The sequence below is a fragment of the Pithys albifrons genome, chromosome 22 (genome assembly GCF_047495875.1).
Source record: "Pithys albifrons albifrons isolate INPA30051 chromosome 22, PitAlb_v1, whole genome shotgun sequence".
NCBI lineage: Eukaryota > Metazoa > Chordata > Aves > Passeriformes > Thamnophilidae > Pithys > Pithys albifrons.
This window is the reverse complement of record NC_092479.1, coordinates 6,118,374-6,140,890: the sequence shown is the minus strand read 5'-3', so window position 1 is coordinate 6,140,890 and position 22,517 is coordinate 6,118,374. Positions and strand designations below refer to the sequence as shown.

General features: G+C 46.3%; 2 protein-coding genes across 6 annotated transcripts; one reads left to right on the top strand and one right to left on the bottom strand.

Annotated features, from left to right (window-relative positions):
* Positions 1-96: 96 nt before the first annotated feature.
* Positions 97-11,009, bottom strand: SLC35E2B (solute carrier family 35 member E2B). 4 transcript variants are annotated; one of them, XM_071575659.1, is made up of 9 exons: positions 10,707-11,009; positions 7,155-7,661; positions 6,033-6,168; positions 4,877-5,004; positions 3,990-4,110; positions 3,613-3,666; positions 3,069-3,141; positions 2,261-2,406; positions 97-2,025 (listed from the first exon to the last, which is right to left on the bottom strand). In XM_071575659.1, the coding sequence occupies exons 2-9, from the start codon at positions 7,477-7,479 to the stop codon at positions 1,782-1,784; spliced, it is 1,227 nt and encodes a 408-aa protein (XP_071431760.1). In that variant the 5' UTR covers positions 7,480-7,661; positions 10,707-11,009; the 3' UTR covers positions 97-1,781. The 4 variants fall into 4 exon arrangements, with proteins under 4 accessions (XP_071431760.1, XP_071431763.1, XP_071431762.1 ...); XM_071575662.1 differs by having other exon boundaries at positions 7,155-7,657; XM_071575661.1 differs by lacking the exon at positions 10,707-11,009 and adding an exon at positions 10,630-10,700.
* On the top strand, positions 10,698-21,864 carry LOC139681890 (uncharacterized). Of its 2 annotated transcripts, XM_071575658.1 has the most exons (9): positions 10,698-11,166; positions 11,439-11,520; positions 12,852-13,005; positions 14,954-15,099; positions 16,415-16,591; positions 17,435-17,548; positions 19,627-19,713; positions 20,596-20,743; positions 21,137-21,270. In XM_071575658.1, exons 1-9 carry the CDS (start codon positions 10,787-10,789, stop codon positions 21,166-21,168), a joined length of 1,320 nt encoding a protein of 439 aa, XP_071431759.1. In that variant the 5' UTR covers positions 10,698-10,786; the 3' UTR covers positions 21,169-21,270. The 2 variants fall into 2 exon arrangements, with proteins under 2 accessions (XP_071431759.1, XP_071431758.1); XM_071575657.1 differs by lacking the exon at positions 20,596-20,743 and having other exon boundaries at positions 21,137-21,864.
* The last annotated feature ends 653 nt before the right edge of the window (positions 21,865-22,517 follow it).

The window sequence follows — 22,517 nt, the reverse complement described above, 5'->3', positions numbered from 1 at the left end:
TGATACAAACCACTCTTTGTTTTCTTCTTTTTTCCAGTTATGCTCTCGAAAATCTCAGTGCATTTGGCAGAAAACAAACCAAAGAAACCACAGAGCTCCACGGCACAGTCCACAGCTTTTATAAAAGTGACAGAAGTACAAAAGAAATAAAATACCACAGACACATCACACATCCACAGCCAGGAAAAAATTGGCATTTTTTAGGGGAACGTGCCCCAGGCAACCAGTCAGGTGTGGGAATGTAAACTGGGGAGAGGATGGGCCAAAACCAGCCCAACCTCCTGACCCAGGGACAGCTGCTCCAAAGAGGCCCTTGGACACACCTTTGCTCCCTGCAGGAACAGCTCACAAAGCCACTGGAATTCCTTAACAACTGGAAATGTACGAGCCCAAATTTCACAGAACTCTACTGGTAACCTCCTATCAGCAATTATTTTTACCATCAACATCACTATATCCATGGTACAGCCTTCCAGAAGAGGGGCAATTATGGAAATTTGCTCATTTTAACATAATTATGTTCCCCCCACAGTCCATTGGAATGGTTTTGTAGCTACAGGTGCTTTTTTTTTTGCCAAAGCTGATTACTGAGCCTTAAGAATTTTGAAAAGGAAAGTGAACATTTCAACTCTGATCTACCACAAAACTGAATTTCCTTTAAAAAAAAAAAGGAGAGCAGCAGAAATAAAGATTTGCCTCAGTTTATGGGTGATGTTCCTCCCTTCCTCTGTCACAGACACCTCAGATTATTTACACCATCAGGAATTACACAAATACTTTACACACACAGGTCAGAAGCATAACCCTGAGTTTCTAAGAGGCAGCATTTTGTTGCACTCTTAGAAATAATACAAAAACCCATCAGTTTATTTCCTCATGGCAGAAATGCAAGAAATTAAAATATTACATTGTTTCTTACAGAAATACAGATCCTGCTTCCTTTACCACCAAAGTTTCCAGTGGTTTTTGCCCCTAAGCAACTGCAAGTATGGAATCCACCACTCCACTTATGTGGATATGTGTGAATATTTCCATCTCAGTTTTGTCAATACATGATCAGAATGAAATTTCAGGAGAAAAAACACTTTTCACTCCTGGATTTGTAGTTGGAAGTATCTGCTCACCACTGGTCTGGGGCACAGACTCATTCCCAGACTTTGCTTCAGCTGAAAACACCGGAATAAGTTGTTTGTTGGGAGAGAAGGGAGTTCCCTCTTCCAATCACAGAATATCCTGAGCTGGAAGGGACCCCCAAGGATCATCCAGTCCAATCCCTGTCCCTGCACAGACACCCCAAAATCCCACCCTGTCCCTGAGAGTGTTGTCCAAACACTCCTGGAGCTCTGGCAGGTTTTGGTGCCCCAAATGCAAGAAATGCAGAGTAACAACTGGGAATTTCAGCTGTGCCCCAGTTCCATCCCACTTGCAGCAGAATGCAGTGATGGGCCCACATTTTCACATTATTTTGATGGGGAAGGAGACAGGAATTGCCTTCCCACAAGACACTGAAGTTCTTCCACTAACACAGGCTCGAACTTTCTCTGCAGTCGAGGACAGACACCAAAGCCCACGTTCAGGTCCTCTGCGTGGGGCATCAGTTTCTCAGCACATCAAGGCTTTCTGGGTCCTTCCCAGGTCCTTCCTGCTGAAAGTCCCAGGATCAAGGCTTACAGGCTTGACCTGAACCCAAAGGAACCCAACAGCATCAACAGCTGAAGGAACAACCCCTTTAGGGACGAGCTCCCTTGAGTGACCCTCGGCTGGAAGAACAAATGGCCATGTTAATCATAGGGTTCCAAATCCTTGGGAATCAGTGGCTCTGTGTCCTCAGTGGGCCCCTGTGTGGGCTGGGCTGGGGTGGCCAGGCTGTGCAGGGTCTCCTGCTGGTGCTGCTTGGCCTTGTTGTAGAGCAGCACTCCGATGGTGACCAGGACGGTGCCGATGGCCGAGAGACTGGTGATCTTGTTGCCGAAGACGATGATGCTGAGCCAGATGGACAGGGCGTGTTTCACGGTGCTGGCAACACTGCAGGGGGGGAATGGGAAAATCAGGGCCAAGGGAAAGCTCTGTCACACCCCCCACACCACAGGGCTTGGATGTTTCCCTTGGTTTTCAAACACCCACTCAGACTCCACTTCCAGCTCCACCCGTTCTGTGATTTACCTCCCTCAGCTCTTTGCACGCCCTTCACTGCTCAGATCTCAAAGAGAAGCACCAAGCAAGGAAAAAGGATATAAAAGAGTGTTCCTGACAGTTTTACCTGAAAGTCACAGGAGAAATTTTTCCCATCAGGGCATAGGCTGTGACACTTTGTAGGTGGAACAGGACCCCATCTATTAAGAGAAGTATAACAATGTCCTGGTTGTAGCTGAAGCTTCTCCCACTTTTCCCAATCACAGGAACATCCTAAATGCAAAAAAAAGAGAAATTTAAGTGTTTAGCTCATAAACAAATCTAAAAATTATTTTCCACCTAACTCATTCCTGTTACAAGCAGATGTAGTTTTACAACTAAACTTCAGCAAATCAAAACTTAAAACATATAAGATAGATTATATAATTTTTTACCCAAAATATGTGAGAAAATGAGCTCTCACCTGGCTGAACTTCCCAGTGTGGGAGCTCTTTGCTTTTCTGAACCCTGATCCATAGCAATGAAATGCCAGGATATAAAGGATACATATTTAACCTGCTATATTATACTCACTTTAGCTTAATTTTATTTTCAAAGATCCTGTACACCATGTGAATATCAACAAAAAGTCAACAAATATTTAAACTTTTGTCTTTATCCAAAACTTCAAGTGCACTTAGAACATCATTATGATTTGTCTCAAAAATCCTGAGATAAATTCAGGCATTTTGGATCAACTCATGTCTAAATTAAATTATTCCTTGGAAAATTTTCCCTTTTTTACTCCCCCAACCTCTTGCAAAATGAAATGTATTATCAGGGTGGTTTCAAACAATGGCAAGAATGAAAGGGAAAAGTTCAGATTAACCTTGTGAGCAGAACATGCAACTGAGTCACAGAGAAAACATAAATCCACATTAGTGAATCCAAATTACCATGAAAAATATCCAGGCTGGAATAAGCATAACCACTGCAGCAGCACTTGTGTAGAACTGAAGCTCTGGGGCTCTATGGAGGAGAAAAAACACTCATTAAAATGATTAAAACTTCCTTTTTCAGAACAAAGACAGTGTTTGCTCTTTGTGTTGGCTGAGAAGGGCCAGAAGGCACAGATTTTATCACCTGGATTTTATCACCTGGTAAAATACAAGGTGTTTTTTTAGCACAAGACTTTACTCCTGGCTTATGTTTTGTAGTTAAAAACCCCCATCAGTTTAGTTCTGAAGGTGCTTTCTGCTTGCCTAAGAGTGTTAAGGGATGGTTTCTGAGTGCAGAGTAAGGACTGGTTTCTGTGAAAATAGGATTGTTCTGGGGTATGGTGGGAGTTGTAGCTGAGCATGAAACTCCAACTGCAGTGGGAGCACAGAGGGGTTTCCTTTCCCTACTGACAGGATTTTGGTTAAACCTGTCTGGTGCAATATAATGATAAATACATGCAGCCCAAATTCCATCTATAATCAAAATATTTTTAATACTTACGAAAATCTGTATTTATCTCCACTGAGTAGTTTTTTGGAAAAGACATTTTGCAAACTGAAAAACAAAAAATCAAAAAAAAAATCACTATATCCGTGGATTTTGCTTTGGAAAAGTCAGTCAATCCATGAGAATGACAATTGTGTCCCTCAGATGGGGAAATGCATTTTCTACAACTCCAGAAAGGAGCCTGGTTGAACTTTTTTAACTAATGGGATTGTATTATTTAATCTCATTAATGCTCACAGACATGAGAAACAAAGTTGGCATTTGTTAAAAGTACAGTTTAGACACCACCATTTAAAGGCAGTGAAAAGAACTAAGTAGAAGCACTGAAGAAAATCCCTTTGGTGCCCACCCAGAGCTGTGCCAGCCCTTACCAGTCCATGATGTTGGTGGATAAAGCTGCAGAGAAGCCCAGGATGTTGAAGCTGATTTCAGTGGCCGTGCACAGGGCCAGCCCTCCCATCACAGGGAGGAGGGACAGGTTCACCAGCAGTCCTGCAAGGCAAAAGGGGAAAACTCAGCTCAATTCCTGCATTTCCAATCATTTCAGCTTCTGAAAGTTGAAGTTCCACCTGTAGCTGAAGGACAGAGAAGCTGTGAAAGGATTTAAAAGCACGAGGGTCCTGAAGAAAACATGGACATAAACCCAGGGATAAAATATCTCCTTTGGGAAGAAAAATGGGCTGAAAAGTGTCTTAGTGTCATATTTGTCACCAAATGCCAGGATAAAGTTCTGCTCCCTCTGTTCACCCTGTGATGGAATTCCTCTCCTTCCTCTGCCTGATTCCAGCCTGGTGCTGTTGTGCATCCCAAAGCCCTCTGAGCTCTGGCACTGCTGGGAACAGGAAAAATCCCTCCAGGCAAAGAGCAGAGGTTGGATTGGAGCCACAAGGGGATCACATCATGGTGTGCCAGTTGTGTGGGGCCTTTTTTGGTGGTTTTTTTTTTAAACAGAGTGAAGGAATTCAAGCATTTTAAATTCTGCCCATATCCTTATAAGGAGGAACACACAGAATTTAAGTTATTTAAGGCCACAATAATATTTTCTGGACAGAAAAATTACTTAACAACAATGCTCTTATACCACTACATTAAAATAAACCCTTTTTTACTTCTATATCCTCCACTCACTGAGTTCAGAATAATTCTTCCAGCTGCATTTATAACATTTGGGTGGACTTTCCTTCTCCATGGCCAACTAAATAACTACTACCAAAAAAATCAGAGTGAGTAAATCCCATTTGAAGAGCCAAATCCTCACCAGTGTATTCCCCCAGGATCATCCGAGACATGATGACAGTAAAAATGGGAGCTGAGCTTTTCACAGTTTCTGCAAAAGAAACTGCCACGTTTTTCAGGCTCACAAGGCCCAGCACGACCGTTGCAAACCTGGAGGAGAAGAACAGTGGGAGAAATGGAGGAAAAAAATCCAAAGATCGTTAGAACGTTAGAAGAAATTAAGCAGAAAATAAAACGAGGCTTTAAGAGCTCCTCAGACCTCCAGCACAGAAGGAATTGCACTGTAATTTCTCTGTGTTAATAAGTGGGAGCTGCACTAATTAACAGTCTTGGCAATGATCAGATTAGCTGTACATATTCACTGCTCAGCCCCTGTGAGGAGCAAAGGCTCAGATCTCTTCCTTTCAGCTTTGGCTGCAACTTTATTATTTATTTAGCCCAAATAAAGGCACCCTTGAGCAATGGTGCAATTTCTTGGGCTGTGCAGTGGATTTCCAGAAAACAAAGTTTACTTTTTAGTGCAGTCTAAGGTTCAAGTGACAGGTTTTTAAGCCAAAGTTTTCAATAGGTTCAGTTGAAAAAGTAAAAATCTGCTGATAAACAGTAATTCACCATGGAAATTTTATCTGCAGTTATCCATCCTTAGTGTAAATTAGATATGCTACATATTTACCATGGTTTAAATCATTAAATTAATTTAATTTATCAGTTATTTGATTATTCCTTATCAGTTTTGCTGCGCAGAGGAAACAAAATAATTTCTTCTTATTCTCTCCTAGACCACAAACTGGTTCTATCCCAGCACACAGCAAATGTTGACTTTTTTAAAGGTAAATATTAATAGCCTGGATGGCTTTTGAGGCAAAAGGCTGGTAAACACCAGAGCACTAAACAAACATCAGCCTCAAAAGAGAAGGGGAAGAAAGTAAATGGAAAGAGAATGTGCTCTGAAAGAAGGTAAATGTGGTGGGAAGGCAAAAATTGACATCTGGGAGAAGGAACAGAAAATAAAAAATTAGATTATCTTGTGATTTTTTGAGGGAGGAAAGGTGAATTCTCCAAGCACTTTACAATCAAGAATAAAAAGGCCATGAAAATGCAGCTTCTGTTCAGAAAAACACAAATATCACCACAGGAACTATTGGCAAACACAGTCCAGGAAATACTGACCCATTTACCTCATCAATCCAACAAAGAGCATTATCATGATGAAATTGGGGGGGTAAGAGATGCGAGTTTTGTGCTGGTACAAACAGCAGGGAACAAACATTTTTATACAGCCAATGAAGGTGGTTGAAAGCATCTGAACAGCACCTAAAGAGGATGAGAGGGGAGATAAAATCACTTGGACAAATCAAGCAACCTCAGAGAACTTCTCAAACAAACTCCTGTGCTGTCCAGATTTTACATCTTCTCCCAAAAGCCCTTTAGTTCTGCCTCTACCAGCAAGGCAGCAGAATAAAACAAAGGTGGAGCACACCCATCAAACCTGGGCCACAGACAAACTGTCCTTTGTTTTCCCTTTGAGAAATAATAAAGAGAAGAAAAATAAATAAGAAGGCCACTGGATGACAGAGATCACCAAAGACAGTGCTTGCACTGAGCAGCTCTGGAGACTGTCAGGTGACTCAAGAGTTTCCTTTTTTAAACCCTCCAACACAGAAAACAAAAAATTACTTTTTTTTTCCACAGCTCCTCTATGAGCAAAGTTTCATCTGTCAATGAGCAAAGGAAAGGACAGTGTCAGAAACCCCTTTGAAGGCCCCAATCCTAACATCCCTCTCCACATCTCCCAACCAACCCTTTGCATTTCACTTGAACCATCTCCCAGGCACTCAGCAATAGGACAAGGGGGCACGATGGGCTCAGGCTCTGCCAGGGGAAATTGAAGTTGGAGAGCAGAAAGAAATTCTTTGCAGAGAGAGTGCTCAGGCATTGGAATGGGCTGCCCAGAGAGGGGGTGGATTCCCCATCCCTGGAGGTTTTTAAAGTGAGCTTGGCCGTGGCACTGAGTGCCATGATCTGGTAAAGGGACTGGAGTTGGACCAAGGGTTGGACTTGATGATCTGGGAGGTCTTTTCCAACCCAATCCATTCTATGATTCTATGATTTTGTCCCTCAGCTTTATACAGGAGGATCTGGTGTTGTCAAACCACAGAATATCCCGAGTTGGATCCCCCAAGGACCACCCAGTCCAGTTCCTGGCCCTGCACAGGATCCCAACAATTCCACCCCCGTTCCAACAGAATATCTCTCATAGAAACATCTTCCTGGGCTTCAAGTGCAAAGCAAAGGCATACCTAACATGCTGGGCTCCCCTTCCAGCAAGGAGAGGATGTATTTGTTAAGAAAAAGAGTGCAAAAGCTGAAGAAGAACCACAGGGTGAGGTAGATGAGAGCATGGGAGCTCCAGATGCCCAGGTCGGACTCGATGACCGTGGTCTCGGTGATGGTGATCTTGAGGACGTTCTCCTCGGGCACGCTGTCACTGCGAGCCAGCACCAGCTTCTCACTCCTGGCAGCAAGGAGGGAGCCCAGGGGGAAGAGTGGCTTTCCCCTTGGCTTCTCTTCCAGGCTGGGAGGACTCGGTGCCTCCGGGGTCTGAGCGCTCGTCACCGAGGACATGGTGACGTCAAGGAATTAACGTTTGTCCTCAGCACGAATCAGCTCTTGGCTGAACACGAATATCATGTGATTAATGTTTCATCTCCCATGGCCTGGAAAGCTGTGCTTGGTCCTCCAAAGAACATCTTGCTTAAAAGTGAACTCCACACTCTTCTTCATGTGGCCTGTCCTGTGTTTTCTGCCTAAGAATGAGGGGAAAAAGGGAAAGAAGGGAAAAAGATGGAGCTCTGAATGTAATGCCATTTTAAATCCCTAATGCAGCAGAGATACCACATTTCTCCTGCACTTAATCAAAGATCAAAAGACTTGTGTAGCCTTTCAGACTGGATGTGTAACCCCTCATGTCATGATACCAAGATTAAGCACCAAGAACTTATCTAAGGGAGGGTTTTAAACTCTAAACTAGCACGTGCACACACAGTCCCCAGACTCTGTGTGTTTAAGTTCCTTCTGCTCTAAAGCACATCAACACAGCCTTTCCATTCCTAACTCACTCCTCTTCCAGATTCTCCAGTGTCTTTGATCTCAGCTTAAGGTCTTCTTTAACCTCTCCACAGAAAAATCTCCCCAATCCAGCAAATGCAGGCAGGAGCCTGTCCCCTTAGTGCTAATTAACTCATTATCAACCCCAGTCAAATAAACAATCAATAGTCAAGGACTGTAACTCCCAATAATCACAAACACAGGCTGGTAAATGTGAAACTGAGGGAAAAAATTAGGAAAATATGTCCAAGAGCTTTCCAAACAGACTTGTTCTCTATTTACTACTTCTGCAACATTATTTATTTTGCCATTCAGATCTGCTGTACCTTGCAATCCAATATTAGTACCTGCAGAAATTCTTAAAACGTTTTTTAATAGGTCTGACAGAAACAAGGCATTAAATTATTTGCAACTAGAGCAAAATGACACAAAGTGTGGCCAATTACAGTAGCAGAGTGGAGAGAACAACAAACCCCCTGTGACCTTCATCTCTCCCCAGTCAGGCAGGATCAGCCAACACCAAATCACTCCCTGGTTCAAAATCTGTGGTGAGAAAAAGAAATTGCACCTCAGCAGCTGATCTGCAACATCAAAACACACTGAGTTTATTCCTTTTATTTTTGCAGCCTGTGACTTGTGAGCAAATGAAAATTGGATGAATCAGATGAGGATGCAACAAGGGACTGGAGATCTTCTGCTCCTCAGTGAACAAACATTCAGGGAAAATACATTTTAAATGCTTTTTTCCAGAAGCACATTTGTTGGACAGACAAGCCCATGGGCCTTATAGAATTAAAAAGGAATTCTTCTGGGGGAAGTTCATCACTGGACATCTTGGAAAAGCCATCTGAAATGAGATCATAGGACTACAGTGCACAACAAATATTCAATGGCAAGAGAAGTACAGGAGTTGTAACAAGAGCTGCTGCACCTGCCCTGATTTTGGGAGCGTGTGAATGGGTGAACAGAACACATTATTTTCTTCACGCTTTTTTAATGCCCAATGTGGCATCTCAAATAAATCATAAAGAGGTACTAAAGAGTTAAATATCTCATGTCAGTCTTGATATCCTACAGAGCAGCTGCTTTACAGTGAAATTTTCCATTCCTCATGTTCTTCAGTTCTGCTGTTAAAGCCAAGGACTGAAGATTTCCATCCCTGCTCCCTTATCTCTTCCCATTTTCCCAGGAAATCGTGATAGCAGCAAACCAAGGTATGAGACCCTCCCTTCAACACACTCATGTTAAACCCTGGACTTGTGCTAACCCAAATCAACACAAAACTTGGAAGGAGGAGACACATTCTCCAAGAGAATTTGTGAAGAAAAATGGATTCTTGCCTCCTCCTCCTTTTTCAGGTCTTTAAAAAAATGCCCATCTAATTTCAAATAGTTATCCCAGCTTTTTAAACATCTTACCTGTTTATACATCTCAATTACAAGCCCAAGCAATTAAGCACAATGAGACTCCCAGTGCTGGGATATCAGCTTTGATATCACAGATTCCACACATGGCAGGAAGCACAACAGCAAAGAACAGAATTACTCCCCTAAATTACTGACCTGCTGGCTTAAATCATCTGGAAAGTCTAAATGGGCTGAAAGATTCTCCATCTGGAACTAATTCAGTCTCCCTCCCTCAAGGCCAACCAGCAGCTGATGTTTACCAACAGCTGAAAACGTGGCAGTGGTTGGCAGTTGTTTCTCTTGGATTCCACACAAAGCCTCAGTCCTGCAGCTCAGAGGAACCAGCAGTGCCTTTTCCTCCCCTCCTTGTATCCCCTCCAACCTTTAACTCCACCACCAGTAACAATATTGTATTAAGGTAGAAAACACATCCCCAAAGAACTTTATAAACTCAGCTTTACTCAAGAAAAACTAAAGCTCAAACATGCTGCACGTGTTTGAGGAACTAAAGCTGACCAGACAGTGAAAAAAGAGATTTGTGCCCATGACCCTTCATCTATTACACAAGAGGTCACCCAAACGGTGCTTCCAAAGAGCACAGAATTCAGCGAATTGTGAATATTGAGAGTTTCACGCCGTGGTAACGATGTTATAAACACAGGCTATAAAACACAATAGCAAAACTGTAACAGCTCCCGTGCAGAGAAGATGCCGAAAGATGGAAATAGCTTAAGACTTCCTCGCATTCCAACTCTATTCCTGGTTACCCACTCTCAGAGCCTTCCCCTCCGCATTCCGGGCCAGCTCCACGGAGCCAATTCCCGCCCGCATTCCCGTTTCCCGCAGCGCCCGGAGCATCCCCCGCGCGGGAGCGGAGCTGCACCGCGGCCTTTCCCGGCACCTCCGGGCCTGAGGGCTCTTCAGAGCCCTCCAGCACCGACATCCCCCCGCCCAGGGCCGGCCGGGGACCCTCCTCTCCATCGGTTCCCCCCCTCCCTCGTTCCCTTCCTTGCCCGCCCTTCCTCCGCCGCATCCCGGCCGGCACCTGGGGGGTCCCCGCACGCCGCCGAGGTGCTCGCGTGGCTCCGGTAAAACCGGGATGCGGCTCCCCGGGATGCGGCCACCCATCCCTTCCCCTCCCTCGCCGTGCCCGGAGCACCGGCGGGGAGGCGGGTCCGGCCGCGCATCATCCCCGCGGGGCGGAGAAGAGCCCCGGGCGCGCCCCTTTGTCGCCGCGCGCGTTCGCGAGAGGCCATTTTACCGAAACCACGAGGAAATAAAGAACCCGAAGGGCAAAAGGGAGCAGGGTGGGTGGGTGGGTCACAGGGGGACACGCACAGTCAGACCCGCACCGATCCTCCGCCGCGCCGAGCCCTCCATGGCCCGCGCTCGCCGCAGCCCCGCGGGCGCGGGTGGGGATGCTCCGCCCGGGAGGGACCCGCGGGAGCTCGTCCCGCCCGTGCCGGGGAAGTGACGCGCGGGGCGGCCCCCGGAAGCGATGCGGGAGCCCCTCCGCATACAGGCAGGTGCCGCTCCCGCAGCCCCTCCGCACAGACGTGGGTCCTGCTCCCGGAGCCGCTCCGCACACAGGCAGGTCCCGCTCCCGCAGCTACTCCGCACACGCGCAGGTCCCGCTCCCGCAGCTGCTCCGCACACGCGCAGGTCCTGCTCCGCACAGATGTAGCTCCCGCTCCCGCAGCCGCTCCGCACACAGGCAGGTTTCTCTCCTGCAGCTGCTCCGCACACGCGCAGGTTCCTCTCCGCACAGATGTAGGTCCCGCACGGCCATGGACGGCAGGTACGGGCGCGCCCACCCGCAGTGCCCGGGGGGGGATGAGGTGGGAATGGGGATGCGGTGGGGATGGGGATGGGGATGGGGAAGGGAATGCGGTGGGGATGGGGATGGGGAAGGGAATGCGGTGGGGATGGGGAAGGGAATGCGGTGGGGATAGGGATGGGGCTGCGGTTGGGATTGGGATGCGGTAGGGATGGGGATGGGGATGCGGTGGGGATGGGGATGGGGAGACGAGCGGGGTGCGCTCCGCTGACCGTCCCACTCTGTCCCCCCAGCGGCTCCGCGGCCCCGGCGGGGCCGACCCTGCCCAACCTCACCCCGCGGCACCGGCAGCTCATCCCCACGCCCTGCGGGCCCGTGAGTACCAACACTCCGTGGGAACCGCCGTCCTTCCCTTCCCGGTGCTCAGCGCATCCCCCGGTGCCTCCCCAGTCCCACCGGTATCTCCTCGGAGTTGTTCCCTCCGTGGAGTTCGCCCCTGCCGGGGACAGGTTGCCCCTGTCCCCGTCATTGCCCTGCTGGGAGGGATGAAAGAACCTGCATCAAACCCGTGTCCAAAGGCAGGTGGACCAGGAAGTTCAGGTGTCCCCACTCCAAGGCTTGTCACAGAACGTGCATCTCCTGGCATGGAGACACAGGATTATGGGATGAGCTGGGTGGCAGCCACAGCGTCATGGAATCCAACCCAAGGCCCTGCACAGACACCCCAACAATCCTACCCTGTTCCTCAGAGTGTTGTCCAAACTCTCCTGAAGCTCTGGCAGCCTTGGGGCCGTGCCCACTGCCCTGGGAAGCCTGTTCAGTGCCCACCACCCTCTGGGGGAAGGACCTTTCTCTGATACCCAACCTAACCCTGCCCTGCTCCCTCAGGTCCTGTCCCTGTCACATGGAGCAGAGATTGGAGCTGCCCCTCTGGAGGAGCTGCAGACCCCTGAGCCCTCCCCTCAGTCTCCTCCAGGCTGAACAAACCCAGTGCCCTCATATGGCCCCTCCAAACCCTTCACCATCTCCCTGTCCCTCCTTTGGATGCTCTCTAAGAGCTTTAGATCTTTTTTTTTAAACTGTGGTGCCCAAAACTGCTCCGAGCACTGGAGGTGAGGCTGCCCCAGTGCAGAGTGGGGACATCCTTCACCATCCTCACAATGGAGTTGTGGCTGGTTTCAAAGCACCTGCGAGAAACCAAACACACACAGTGGGACCTGAAAGGAGATGATGTGAAGTCCTCTCTCTGTATTAAGTTCCTGCAAGGATGTTGCTTCACCTGGAGTATTTTAGTAAAAGGGAACAAGGAGCTCCCCTTACTGAGAATGCTGACCCTGTCTTTAAAATTATCTGAAACAGAAAGTCTGGGAATGTTTCCTGCTGGTCATCTCTATGTTCCAACATAGAGGGCATTGGCAATGTCCATGTCAGCAGGTGGAATACCATGACCTTTGTGAGGCACTGAGAAAAGCAGAAAGGCTGTAGGTATAAATCAGGACAATCTAGGCTGAGATTAATTATGCAGTAAATTAGACTTCTCCCTTCCTCAGCAATTCTGGAGTTTCAGTTCAATTGGAGAGTTTCCCTTCCTTTTCCCAAGGAAAACTCTGCACTGTCTCATTTACCCAACTCACCTTGATGCATTTTTTAGGAACAGCAACGAGTTTATTCTGCATTATGTGTTTAAAGGTGTTCTTCCTTTCCAGATAAAGCCATGCTCAGAGCTCTCCTTTCCTGTGAAGATCTACTTCTGTGTCACTATTTTGTCTCTGCTGAGTGTCATAGGGCTGACCATAGAGACTCTGGTCCGGCAGACCGAGGAGGATTTCACCATTTCCTTTATTCAGTTGGTTGGAGTTGGTAAGAAACTGCTTGGATTTTGAAACAAATGCATTTTTTTCCCAAGGTATAATTAAGCAGCAACTGAAGTTTCTTATGTAAGAGATACTGAGTGGTCAGCCTCCAGTTCCCATTTTAATGTGTGATCTGAAACAAGAAAATATGAAGTCATCTCTCAGTGTTAAGTTCCTGCAAGGATGTTACTTCACCTGAAATATTTTATTAAAATAAGGACCTCATTTTTTTAAAAAAATCTCTCTTTTTGTCTAATATTTTTCCCCCACTGGAAGCAAGTTCCAAACTTCCTTGGATATCTCAAATTAGAGCTTCAATAGAAACTTATTTTCTTATTCTTGGGTCCATTTGCATTAAATAGAAATGAACATGAAAATTATAAACTATTTGAGGAAGTGGCTTTAGCAGAGCTTGGCTGTCAAAACAGTGTGAAAAAGAAGAGACTGTGGGAGTAACACAGTCCTTGCCTTCCAGCTCTCACCCAGAGGCAACAAAGACAAGAGCTTTGTTCCAGATTCTATAATTAGAAAAATCCAAACAATACATGAATTCCAAACCTCTGGTTTCATGAGCAGCTTTTCACACAGGATTCAGCATCCCAACAGAAGCTGCAATGTTAGAACAGCCTGAAGAACCTTCATAATAAATAATAAATAATGCCTGGGGAAGTGGAAAATATTCTTGCCCAGCTAATTTTCCCCCAAACCATGTCTCCTATGTCGTAGACAAAGACTGACAGAACAGGAATTTCTTTAAAGAAAAAGAGATGCCCTGGCTGTAACAATCTCTTGGATTTACAATTAAATATTTAATTTAAAGGGGTGTTGGGATTTAGTTTGTTGAAAAATGTTCACCCACAAGACCAAGGGGGTGTCCTGTTTTTCAGAAATGTGCATATGCCATCTCTGCAAAAAGCTTAATGCCCACAAAAGAGTTTATTTTCAAATTATTTGTACAAATTTCTTTTGATTTAGCAGCTGAATTTGCATAACAAGGAAATACTGTCTTAAGTCTTTGAGGTCTTCCCGAGGTCATAAGCATGTCCAAAAATGCCATGACTCACTTTGTAATTTGCCACTCATTTTCCACCTTCTCACTCCCCCTTAACAACAGAGAAAAAGGAAGTTGTTTCTGAAGGTTTGTTTAGGGACTGAAGTTACTGTGTTACACTGAAGGTTTGGGCAACACTGTCCCCATGTCCCAGCCTTGCCAATGTGGCTGATTTTACATGTGAAATGCAGGAAGCACCATGGAAAAAGAAATCTGTTGTTACTTTGGCTGTGGTGAGAATTCACCAGTGTTTGCAGGAGCATCCTGTAAAAAAACCAAAGCCTTTTCCTCTTTTAAGCTTTGCCAAAAGAGCACAGAGTTCACACCACAGGTCACTGGGGGTTGGATGTATTTTATAAAAACAGAACCCAGTTATTTTGCAAGGTGAGGTGTTCCAAAATTTCCACAACAAAAGCAAAGTGAGTGCAGTCTGTCCAAGTTCAGTTCAACACACAAACCATGTGCAGTGCTCAGACAACACTGTAGAGGGATGTGTGTGAGTAGGAAACTGCTTGTTGGTCACCTGAACTGTTCTCCCTGGGAAGATGATATAATGTAAGTTCTGTAATAAAAATGGTATTGCATTTAATTCAAATATGTAAATGGACTTAATCAGTGTAGTGTTAATAGATCAGCAGTGCCCAGCTGCCAGTTTGGATGGCTGAAACATTGCCATTTTCAAAGTGTTGCTTCACAAGGGATTTAAAACTCTTAACTAGTAATTTCATTTCTTGGGGACAGTATTTAGTTCAGGCTCCTCAGTCAGAATAAAGACACTCTCAGCTGAGGAGCCTCAGGTACCTGGTTTTGATATTCCACTATGTCCCCTGGATGCAGAAGACTCTATAAAGTTTCCCTGTGCTCAGTCTGTGCTCCCTGGGAGTGACTTTGCCTTCTCCCCCAGTGTTCTGTGTGTACTACGTGACCCGGGGCATCCTGCAGGAGAACCGCCAGGAGCTCGTCGTGTTCGTGCTGTCCATCCTGCTGGTGATGCTCCGCTCCATCACCAACTTCACCGTCCTCCCTGCTGAGCAAAAGCCAAAGCTCCTGGTTAGTCTCCTGCTTTTTGATTGATTTTTGCCTTTCTCTGCATCTTGGGTTTGAATATCTGTGATTGGAAGGTGAGGTGTCTGTGATGAGGGCACTGACACCAGAAATACCAGGCTGAAAAGATTCCTGTGGAACAGCAAAGTCTGCACGTCCACAACTGCCAATCTGCTCTCTGGGCTGTTCTCTGAGTTTCCTTATGGCAGAATCTGAAAGGAACAGAAATAACAAAGGATTGCATGGGATTGCTGCAGGACACCCTTCATTTTGCCTGCTCTGCTGCAGATTTTCATTCATGAAATGTTTGGCCTTAAAGTGCCATAAATTTAGACAGAACTGGAATCTCAAGTCCATAGGTAAGGACACAGCCATTGGTGCTCCATGAATGCAGCCTTGTGTTTTTATGGCATTTATGGGAACCTGCTGCAGGGAAACAGAAAGACAACAAACTAGGGGAGATACTGCCATTCCAGATTGTGTTGTTTGCATTTCATAGCAATTAAATTTAATACAAGGATTGTATTCTATGCCTTACTGAGATCTGTAGTTAAACTTGCCCTTGCTGTGCTTCCCAGAAGTCCTTCCTTTTTATCATTCCTTCCTTTTTATCATTCCTTTCTTTTTATCATATATTTATCACAAAAGGGAGAAGGAAGTTCCTTGCAGTGAAGTCACCCAAAAATTATTCTTCAATAGGAGAGATGGCAACCAAACAAGGAAGGTAGAGCAAAGGAGAATTTGCCAATTCAGTTTATCTGTCAATTGTACATTTAGGTAAACAGCCTTATCTGCAGCAAAGTGGGTTGTTTGGGTCAATAAGGAACAGGCAGCAAAGGGATACAGTTACTTCAGGGTGTGCAGCCAAGTTATCAGTTTATGTATTAAACAAGAAGCTCAAAGTAAAGCCTGGTGTGGAAGTTGGGAAAAGAATTATTAAGGACTTTTTTTTTACTACTCTAATGGTAAGTTGAGTTACTGTAACTCCAGAATAATTGGTAGTATAAATATTCTCATGTCAATGTAATTATGAAGGGTGATTTGCCACTTCAGCCACCTGTAAAGCAGCAGAGGTTTGGTGTGAGTGCCACTAAAGCAAATACAACCCAGACCAACGTGCTTTTCCTGGAACTGAACAAGTCCAGCTTTTGGGATAACCCACTGGAATTGCTTGGGAAGGGTCCCACCAGTTGGTTTATGCCAACAGGAGGCTTAGAACCAGTTTGTCTGAATGGGCAGCCTGGTTTCCTTGTTCCCTCACTCTTATTTCCAGCTGGAAGGTGCCAAGCTCCAGACTGTCCCTGTGCTTGTCTCCCCCCAGGCTCGCTTTGTGCTCATCCTGCTGGTTGGCTCCTTCGATGTGGTCTGTGCCATCCTCCTCATCCAGAGCCAGGGCATGATGGCATTCCGGGTGGGGGGAGCCCTGGAGAGCCTCCAGGCCCAGTACTTCATGCTCAACCTCTGCTTCTCCATGCTCACCTTTGACCTCCAGGCACAGGTAAGGAGCTCTGTCCCCCAGATCCCCCTTTTCCCCTCTTATTAATGCTATGTTGGACAATCATTAATGAGCTAATTATTAACTCCCAAAAGCAACCTTGTCTCTGTCTTACCTTTTAGATAATATTTGTCATGATCAGACCTCCAGGTGCAGCTTAGTTAGAATCCATAAAAATCAATCAGCATTTATTTTATCACTAAAGGAGAATTGAGACTTATTTTTGGGAAGCTTGTCCATAAAAACAATGACATCCAGAAGCTCCAACCCATCCACAGCCTCTTAAAATAAGAAAGGTTATTCCTGCACAACATCCCAGCCCACAGGATGCTGCTTCCCAGCTGCCTCCTGCACTTGGGGAGGGGATTCTGGGGTGGGAGAGGGGAATCTGCCCCACAGCGATGGAACCCTCCCCCAGAGAGAGGGGAATCTGCCCCACAGGGGGAGAACCTGCCCCAGAGAGGGGAGAACCTGCCCCAGAGAGGGGAACCTGCCCCAGAGAAGGGAACTTGCCCCAAAGAAGGGAATCTGCCCCACAGGGCAGTCAGGGTGAGATAACAACAGATGAGGGACATGAACCAAGTTCTGTTCACAACCTCTGTACTTCCGTCCACTGCCTTTCATTCTTACTTCACTCCTGTATTCCCTTATGCTTTCTCTGCCTTCCCTGTCCTTTGTTGTTGCTGTTAAGGCACCCAGGGAAGTCCCTCTGTCCTTGTTTCCCATTCCTTGAGGAAAAACTTTAGTTTTTAGCCAATTTACTGTTGCCGGGAATTCGTGTCAGATGTTGTGTTGGTGGCTGTGTGGTCTCCAAGCGGTGATTCTCCCAACCCTTGCCTCCCCCAGCTGTGCCTGTGCATCCTGCTGATCAGCCTGCACAAGATCACCCTGGTTCACAACATCATCTCAGCCACAGGGGCCCTGTGGGGCTGCCTCAAGGTGACCATCGGCATCATCGCGGTGAGTGTTGGACTGAGACACCTCTGGGGACACACAGCCCTGGGAGTGCAGTAGCACAGCCTGGGGAGTCACAGCCATCCCATTCCACATCCCACTGCCAAGGGAAAGGAGTCAGAGTGGAGAAAACCAGAGCCCAAACAATCAAGACCTTCTCCTAAGGTTTCTTCTGAATCTGTGTCTCTCAGCTGAGCACACAGGGTGAAACAGGCACGTTGGCATTATTTCTTTCTGAGGGACATTGTTTTAGTCTCAGTCCTTGATCACCTACTTTAATGAAACCTGTGGGATCACACTGCCTGCAATATTTGTACCTCTCTGACCATGTCAGGTGAGATTGGGAACAGTCCCTGGAATTCTGAGGTTTATACGGACCCAGTGAAACTGCACAGGCCTTAAATCCTTGGAAACCACCCCAAAAAGATGGGTGGTCCTTTCCTGGGGCTGCTTCTCCAAAGGTCAGTTTGCAGACTAACAGAAGGATTAGTGAACTTGAAATGTCATTTTTCATGTCAGACTGAACCTCCTCTGAAATCCTGAGACTGTTCCAAGAGTGGTTGCAGAATCAGGGCCAAAGTACATCAGATAGGGAAGTCTTTTATTACCAGGAAGGAGCTGAGGGTTTTTTTGGGGGTGGGTATTTTTGGGCTCCTTGGGTGTTTGCTTTAGCTGTTCATGCAAATTCCTGACAGCTGAAATACAGATTTCTCTGTAGAAATACAGGAAATACAGATTTCTGTGCTAGAAATGGAGGCAGCACCAAGCACTGGGCTTTTAAAATGCTTCAGTGGCCCAGGTGGCAGGTGAGCACAGAAACACCTTTCTCCTAATCACAACCATGCCTATTTTCCTGATAGGATTAAAAACCTTTCAGCTATTTTCCCCTCACCATCAGAAATAAAGTTCATCTGGCCAGTGGCTGTTCACACATTACAAGATTTGTTTCTCCCTGATTTGCCTTCAGGCACAAAACAAGGCTCTGTTCCTTGTGAGAGAAGAAAGAGTTGCCTCAGTCAGATGGTGTCATGTTTTTACACATGATATTTCTTATCCTTCCATCAACAGCAAATGTATTTCTTAACAGTTCAAGTAGTAATATCCTTAGGGGTAAGTACATATTCTTGCCCTTTTCTCCAAAGTTTGGGTTGGAACTGCTTGAAAGGCACTTTTTTACCCTGTCCAGGTACAGTACTGACGTCTCTGCAGGAGGAATTTAACAGCTGCTTATCCAACTAGGAAACAGGGAATCTAAAATTAATGGAAAAAGGATGTATTTCAGTACATCAGGGTGGCAGCAACTTGGAAAGGGCAGATGCAGTTCATGGGAGCTTTGGGTCCAAGGTGAAAAGGATTCTCCCCCAGGCTGCAGCCCTGGTACAGTTTGAGGGGGCACAGCAGGGACTCCTTTTCCTGCCCCTGTTCAGACAAACACAAACAGCAGCAGAGGTGGCACAGAACAAACTCCTTTACACATGGGACAGCTCCTTAAGTGCATTTGCAGAGGTTGATATATTGACCATTGCAGAAGGGTCAGTTTTGGCTTTGGGGGGGAATCTGGGGTTGATTAAATGCATCAAATCCAACTCTAACATTGGCACAGTCACTGATTTCAGGGCAACTCAGCTGGTTTTCTTTCCCTTGCTCAGACCTGCCTTTCCATTCAGGACTGGAGAGCAGTCTCTGTCCTCTTTCCCAAGTCCCAGGATGAACTGAGAAACAAAGTTCTGACAGTGAAGTCTTCTTGCTTCTCCCACATTTTAGTCCTCAGGTTGACTGTGTTTCTCTGTGGTACAAAGAGGTGGAGAAAAAGGTCACAGGGAGCCTTCAGTCTGTCAACATTCATTTGTTGGAGAAAAATCTGAGCATACCCAAAGAAAAAGGACATCATCACTCCTGGCCCAGCTCAGTGGAAAACAGAGACTGGAATTCCTGCTGAAGAAACACAGGAGGGCAAAGTTACAACTCAGAACTCAGCCTGAGCAACACTTGAAATGCTTCTCAAAAATCAGCTATTTGTAGCTTTTATGGAGTATATAACAATGAGTTATAAACCTGTATGTTTGTCTCATCTCCTTTTACAGATTTTAAAAGAACTGAAGCCTCTGGTGTGGGTTTTTCTGATCCAGAATGTCCCTGAAGTGGTGTATCTCATCTACCTGCTGTACACGGTAACTGAGCAAACCTGGGGCAAGGCTGGGGGGCTCCTCTTCATCCCTGGGTCCTTGAGCCCAAAACGTGGGGGCTCAGCCCTTCCTCACCCCCCCGTGACATTTAGAGAGCAGCAGGCACGTCCTGCCTCTTCAGGATCAGCTTTTCAGGACAGCAACAATGTCAGATGACAGGGAGAGGCTCTGAAAGTCTCTGCCACTGGCAAAGTGTCCAGAACAATTAGGGAAAAATGCAACAAAACCTTTCAGTGCAAGATCCAGAGCTCCTCAAAAAGGCCTCCCCTCCTTCAAGTGGTGCCAGAGCATCTGACCAGAGCCTCAGTTGGGGTATTTTAAAGGATTTCTTAAGCAGTTTTTGATCCTGATGTAGCCAAAACAAGCCCACCCAACTCCAGTTCTGGGCATTATTTTGTCATTGAAACAGTGATAAAGCCTTTCCCAGGAGGGCACCAGCACCTCCCACAAGATGTGTGTGAGAGGAGCAAGGGGAGAGAAGGGCAAGGGCAGAGCAGACTGTTCCTCCTGGGGAGGGCTGGAATGCTGGGAGTGGCCAGAGTTTCTCCAGGGCTTCTCCTCCTTCACATCCCCAGTCTCTGGATGCTGATAACAGTCCCAGGGCTGCAGCCACCCCCAGCCTTGGGGGTCTGTCCATCAAACCAGGCTCTTCCCATTATTCCAGGCCTGTTTGATCTGGCAAAGCACAGCAGGAACCTCACACTTTGCCCTTCATCCTGTAATCAGGAAACTAAGATGGGTTAAAAGGGAATAGTTTGGGTTTTTTCTTCCCCCAATCCCACTTGTTTCACAAATTCAGTGCTCGATTGCCTTTTGTGCCTTCAAGGCTTTAGGTGGTGACTGTTTTATGTCTCCGTTTTCCTGCAGGTGATACGGGAGTGGGGCAAAGGGAATTCTTACACTCTGGAAGCTGCTTTCATCACTGGCTCTTGCATTTCTGTTGCAATTAAATCTGTCCTGTTCTGGGCACTGGTCCACGTGTACCGCAGCTTTGGGCAGGGGCTCAGAGAGAGAAGTGAGTACCACAAAACTTAACTGGGAAGGTTGGGGCCTGTTGTACCAGTCCCAGTGAAGGACAGAGACAGGAAAATAGGGATAGGCACATCCCCACTGACATCAGGCCCTTCTGCAGCCTCAGAATTCCCTGTGCTGACCAAGCTCAGAAGCTGGGATGGGAGATCTGTGGTTTCTCCCTGTGGAAAGCTGATACCAGTTAAAGCTGCTGCCAACTGTGCAAGAAATGCTGCTGTCCAAAAAATCAGGCCTGGGTGGATAAATCCCTATCAGACACGTAGTTTTTCTCCTTCATGACACTGTATAATAACAGACACAGACTAAAGGGACCTGGACAGGAAGGACACTGCAAGGCATTGCTTTGGTGCTGACTGGCCTTTTATTCTTCCCACAGTGTTTTCCTCCTACGGAAGGATCGACTCCTGAGCCCTCTGTGCCCTCCCTGCACAGAGCAAAGGCACAGCCAGGGCTGCACTCAGGCTGGGAGAGGAGGGGCCACCTCCCTCCACAGGGTGTTCAGGACAGGCCTCCCATTCCTGCCTTGGGGCTGGAGAGCCACAGCAGAGCAGCTGGGAATGGTTTCAGCAGCAAAGAGCGCTGGAAGGGAACAATTAATCCTCACCTTTTGGGGAGTTTTGCTGCCAGGACAAAGCACTTCCCACTCCTTGCATTCCTGGGGGTGCTTTGTAAGCACAGGAGCTCCACAACCTGCCTGTGAGTGGAGGGTGTTGCTGATGTGAGGCTGTTTTTCCTGGCCAGACACAAACACAGTGACAGTAGTTTGCACACCCAGGCTGGAGTGAACGTCCTGCCCTCGTTTCTCAGCTTGGATCTGTTGGTTTTTGGGATGTGATGGTGTCTGGGGACAGCTGCATTCCCTGCCTGGGGTTCTTCTTCCTCCTCTGACTTCAGAATATTTCCATTACTTGTTTTTTAAGCCCAGCTACACATGAAAACGACTCACTGTAACCTCCTGCCTTCCTCACTGTCTCTAACCAATGTGCCATCCCACACCAGGGGGACTGTCACAACAAGCCTTTAATATTGTCATTGAAAGTTTGGTACTTTATTGACTGCAACCTTTAACTACTGGCTATTTTTAAATAAAGTATAAGCACAGTGGGTGTGTGTGTAATCATTTCACATACAACAGCACAAAGTCAATGGGAAATCTGCTCACAAACCAAAGAGGGAGGAGGCTGGAATTGGGATTGTTGCCATCCCACTCCTTCTCAGATACCCTTTATCTTGCAGGTACCTGTGCACTGCAAAAAGTTAAATGGATTGCAGCTTATTAGGGAAATTTATAAGGGTTGTATGAAAACAATAATAAAAATAATAGAAAATAAACCTAAAATGTAAATGCAAATATATAAAATATTGAATATAGAAAAGGAAGTTTAGGTTATAAACATAAATACACATATAAAATAAATTATTAGATTTTAAAAACTATTAAAAATGTGTATTTTTCTCACACCAGTCTTCTAAACATGAGCCAAATCTACTTTAAAGGTGGCCCAGAAACCTGTTGCAGAAACCTGGACCTGGTTAGAAGGAGGTGGGATAGTGTGTTTTCTGCACAGATAACAAGAGTGTCACTGTCACACAGAGGGGCCACTGCTCTGGCCATGCACAGCTGGGGTTTGGCACCAGCCAGGCTTGAGAAGGTGGAAACCTCTTTGAAATGCCTGTAAAATAAATGAACTCCACTTAAAGCAGCTCCATTACCTGCACAAGGAGTCTCCTCACCCTTATCAACCATCTGACCTGCA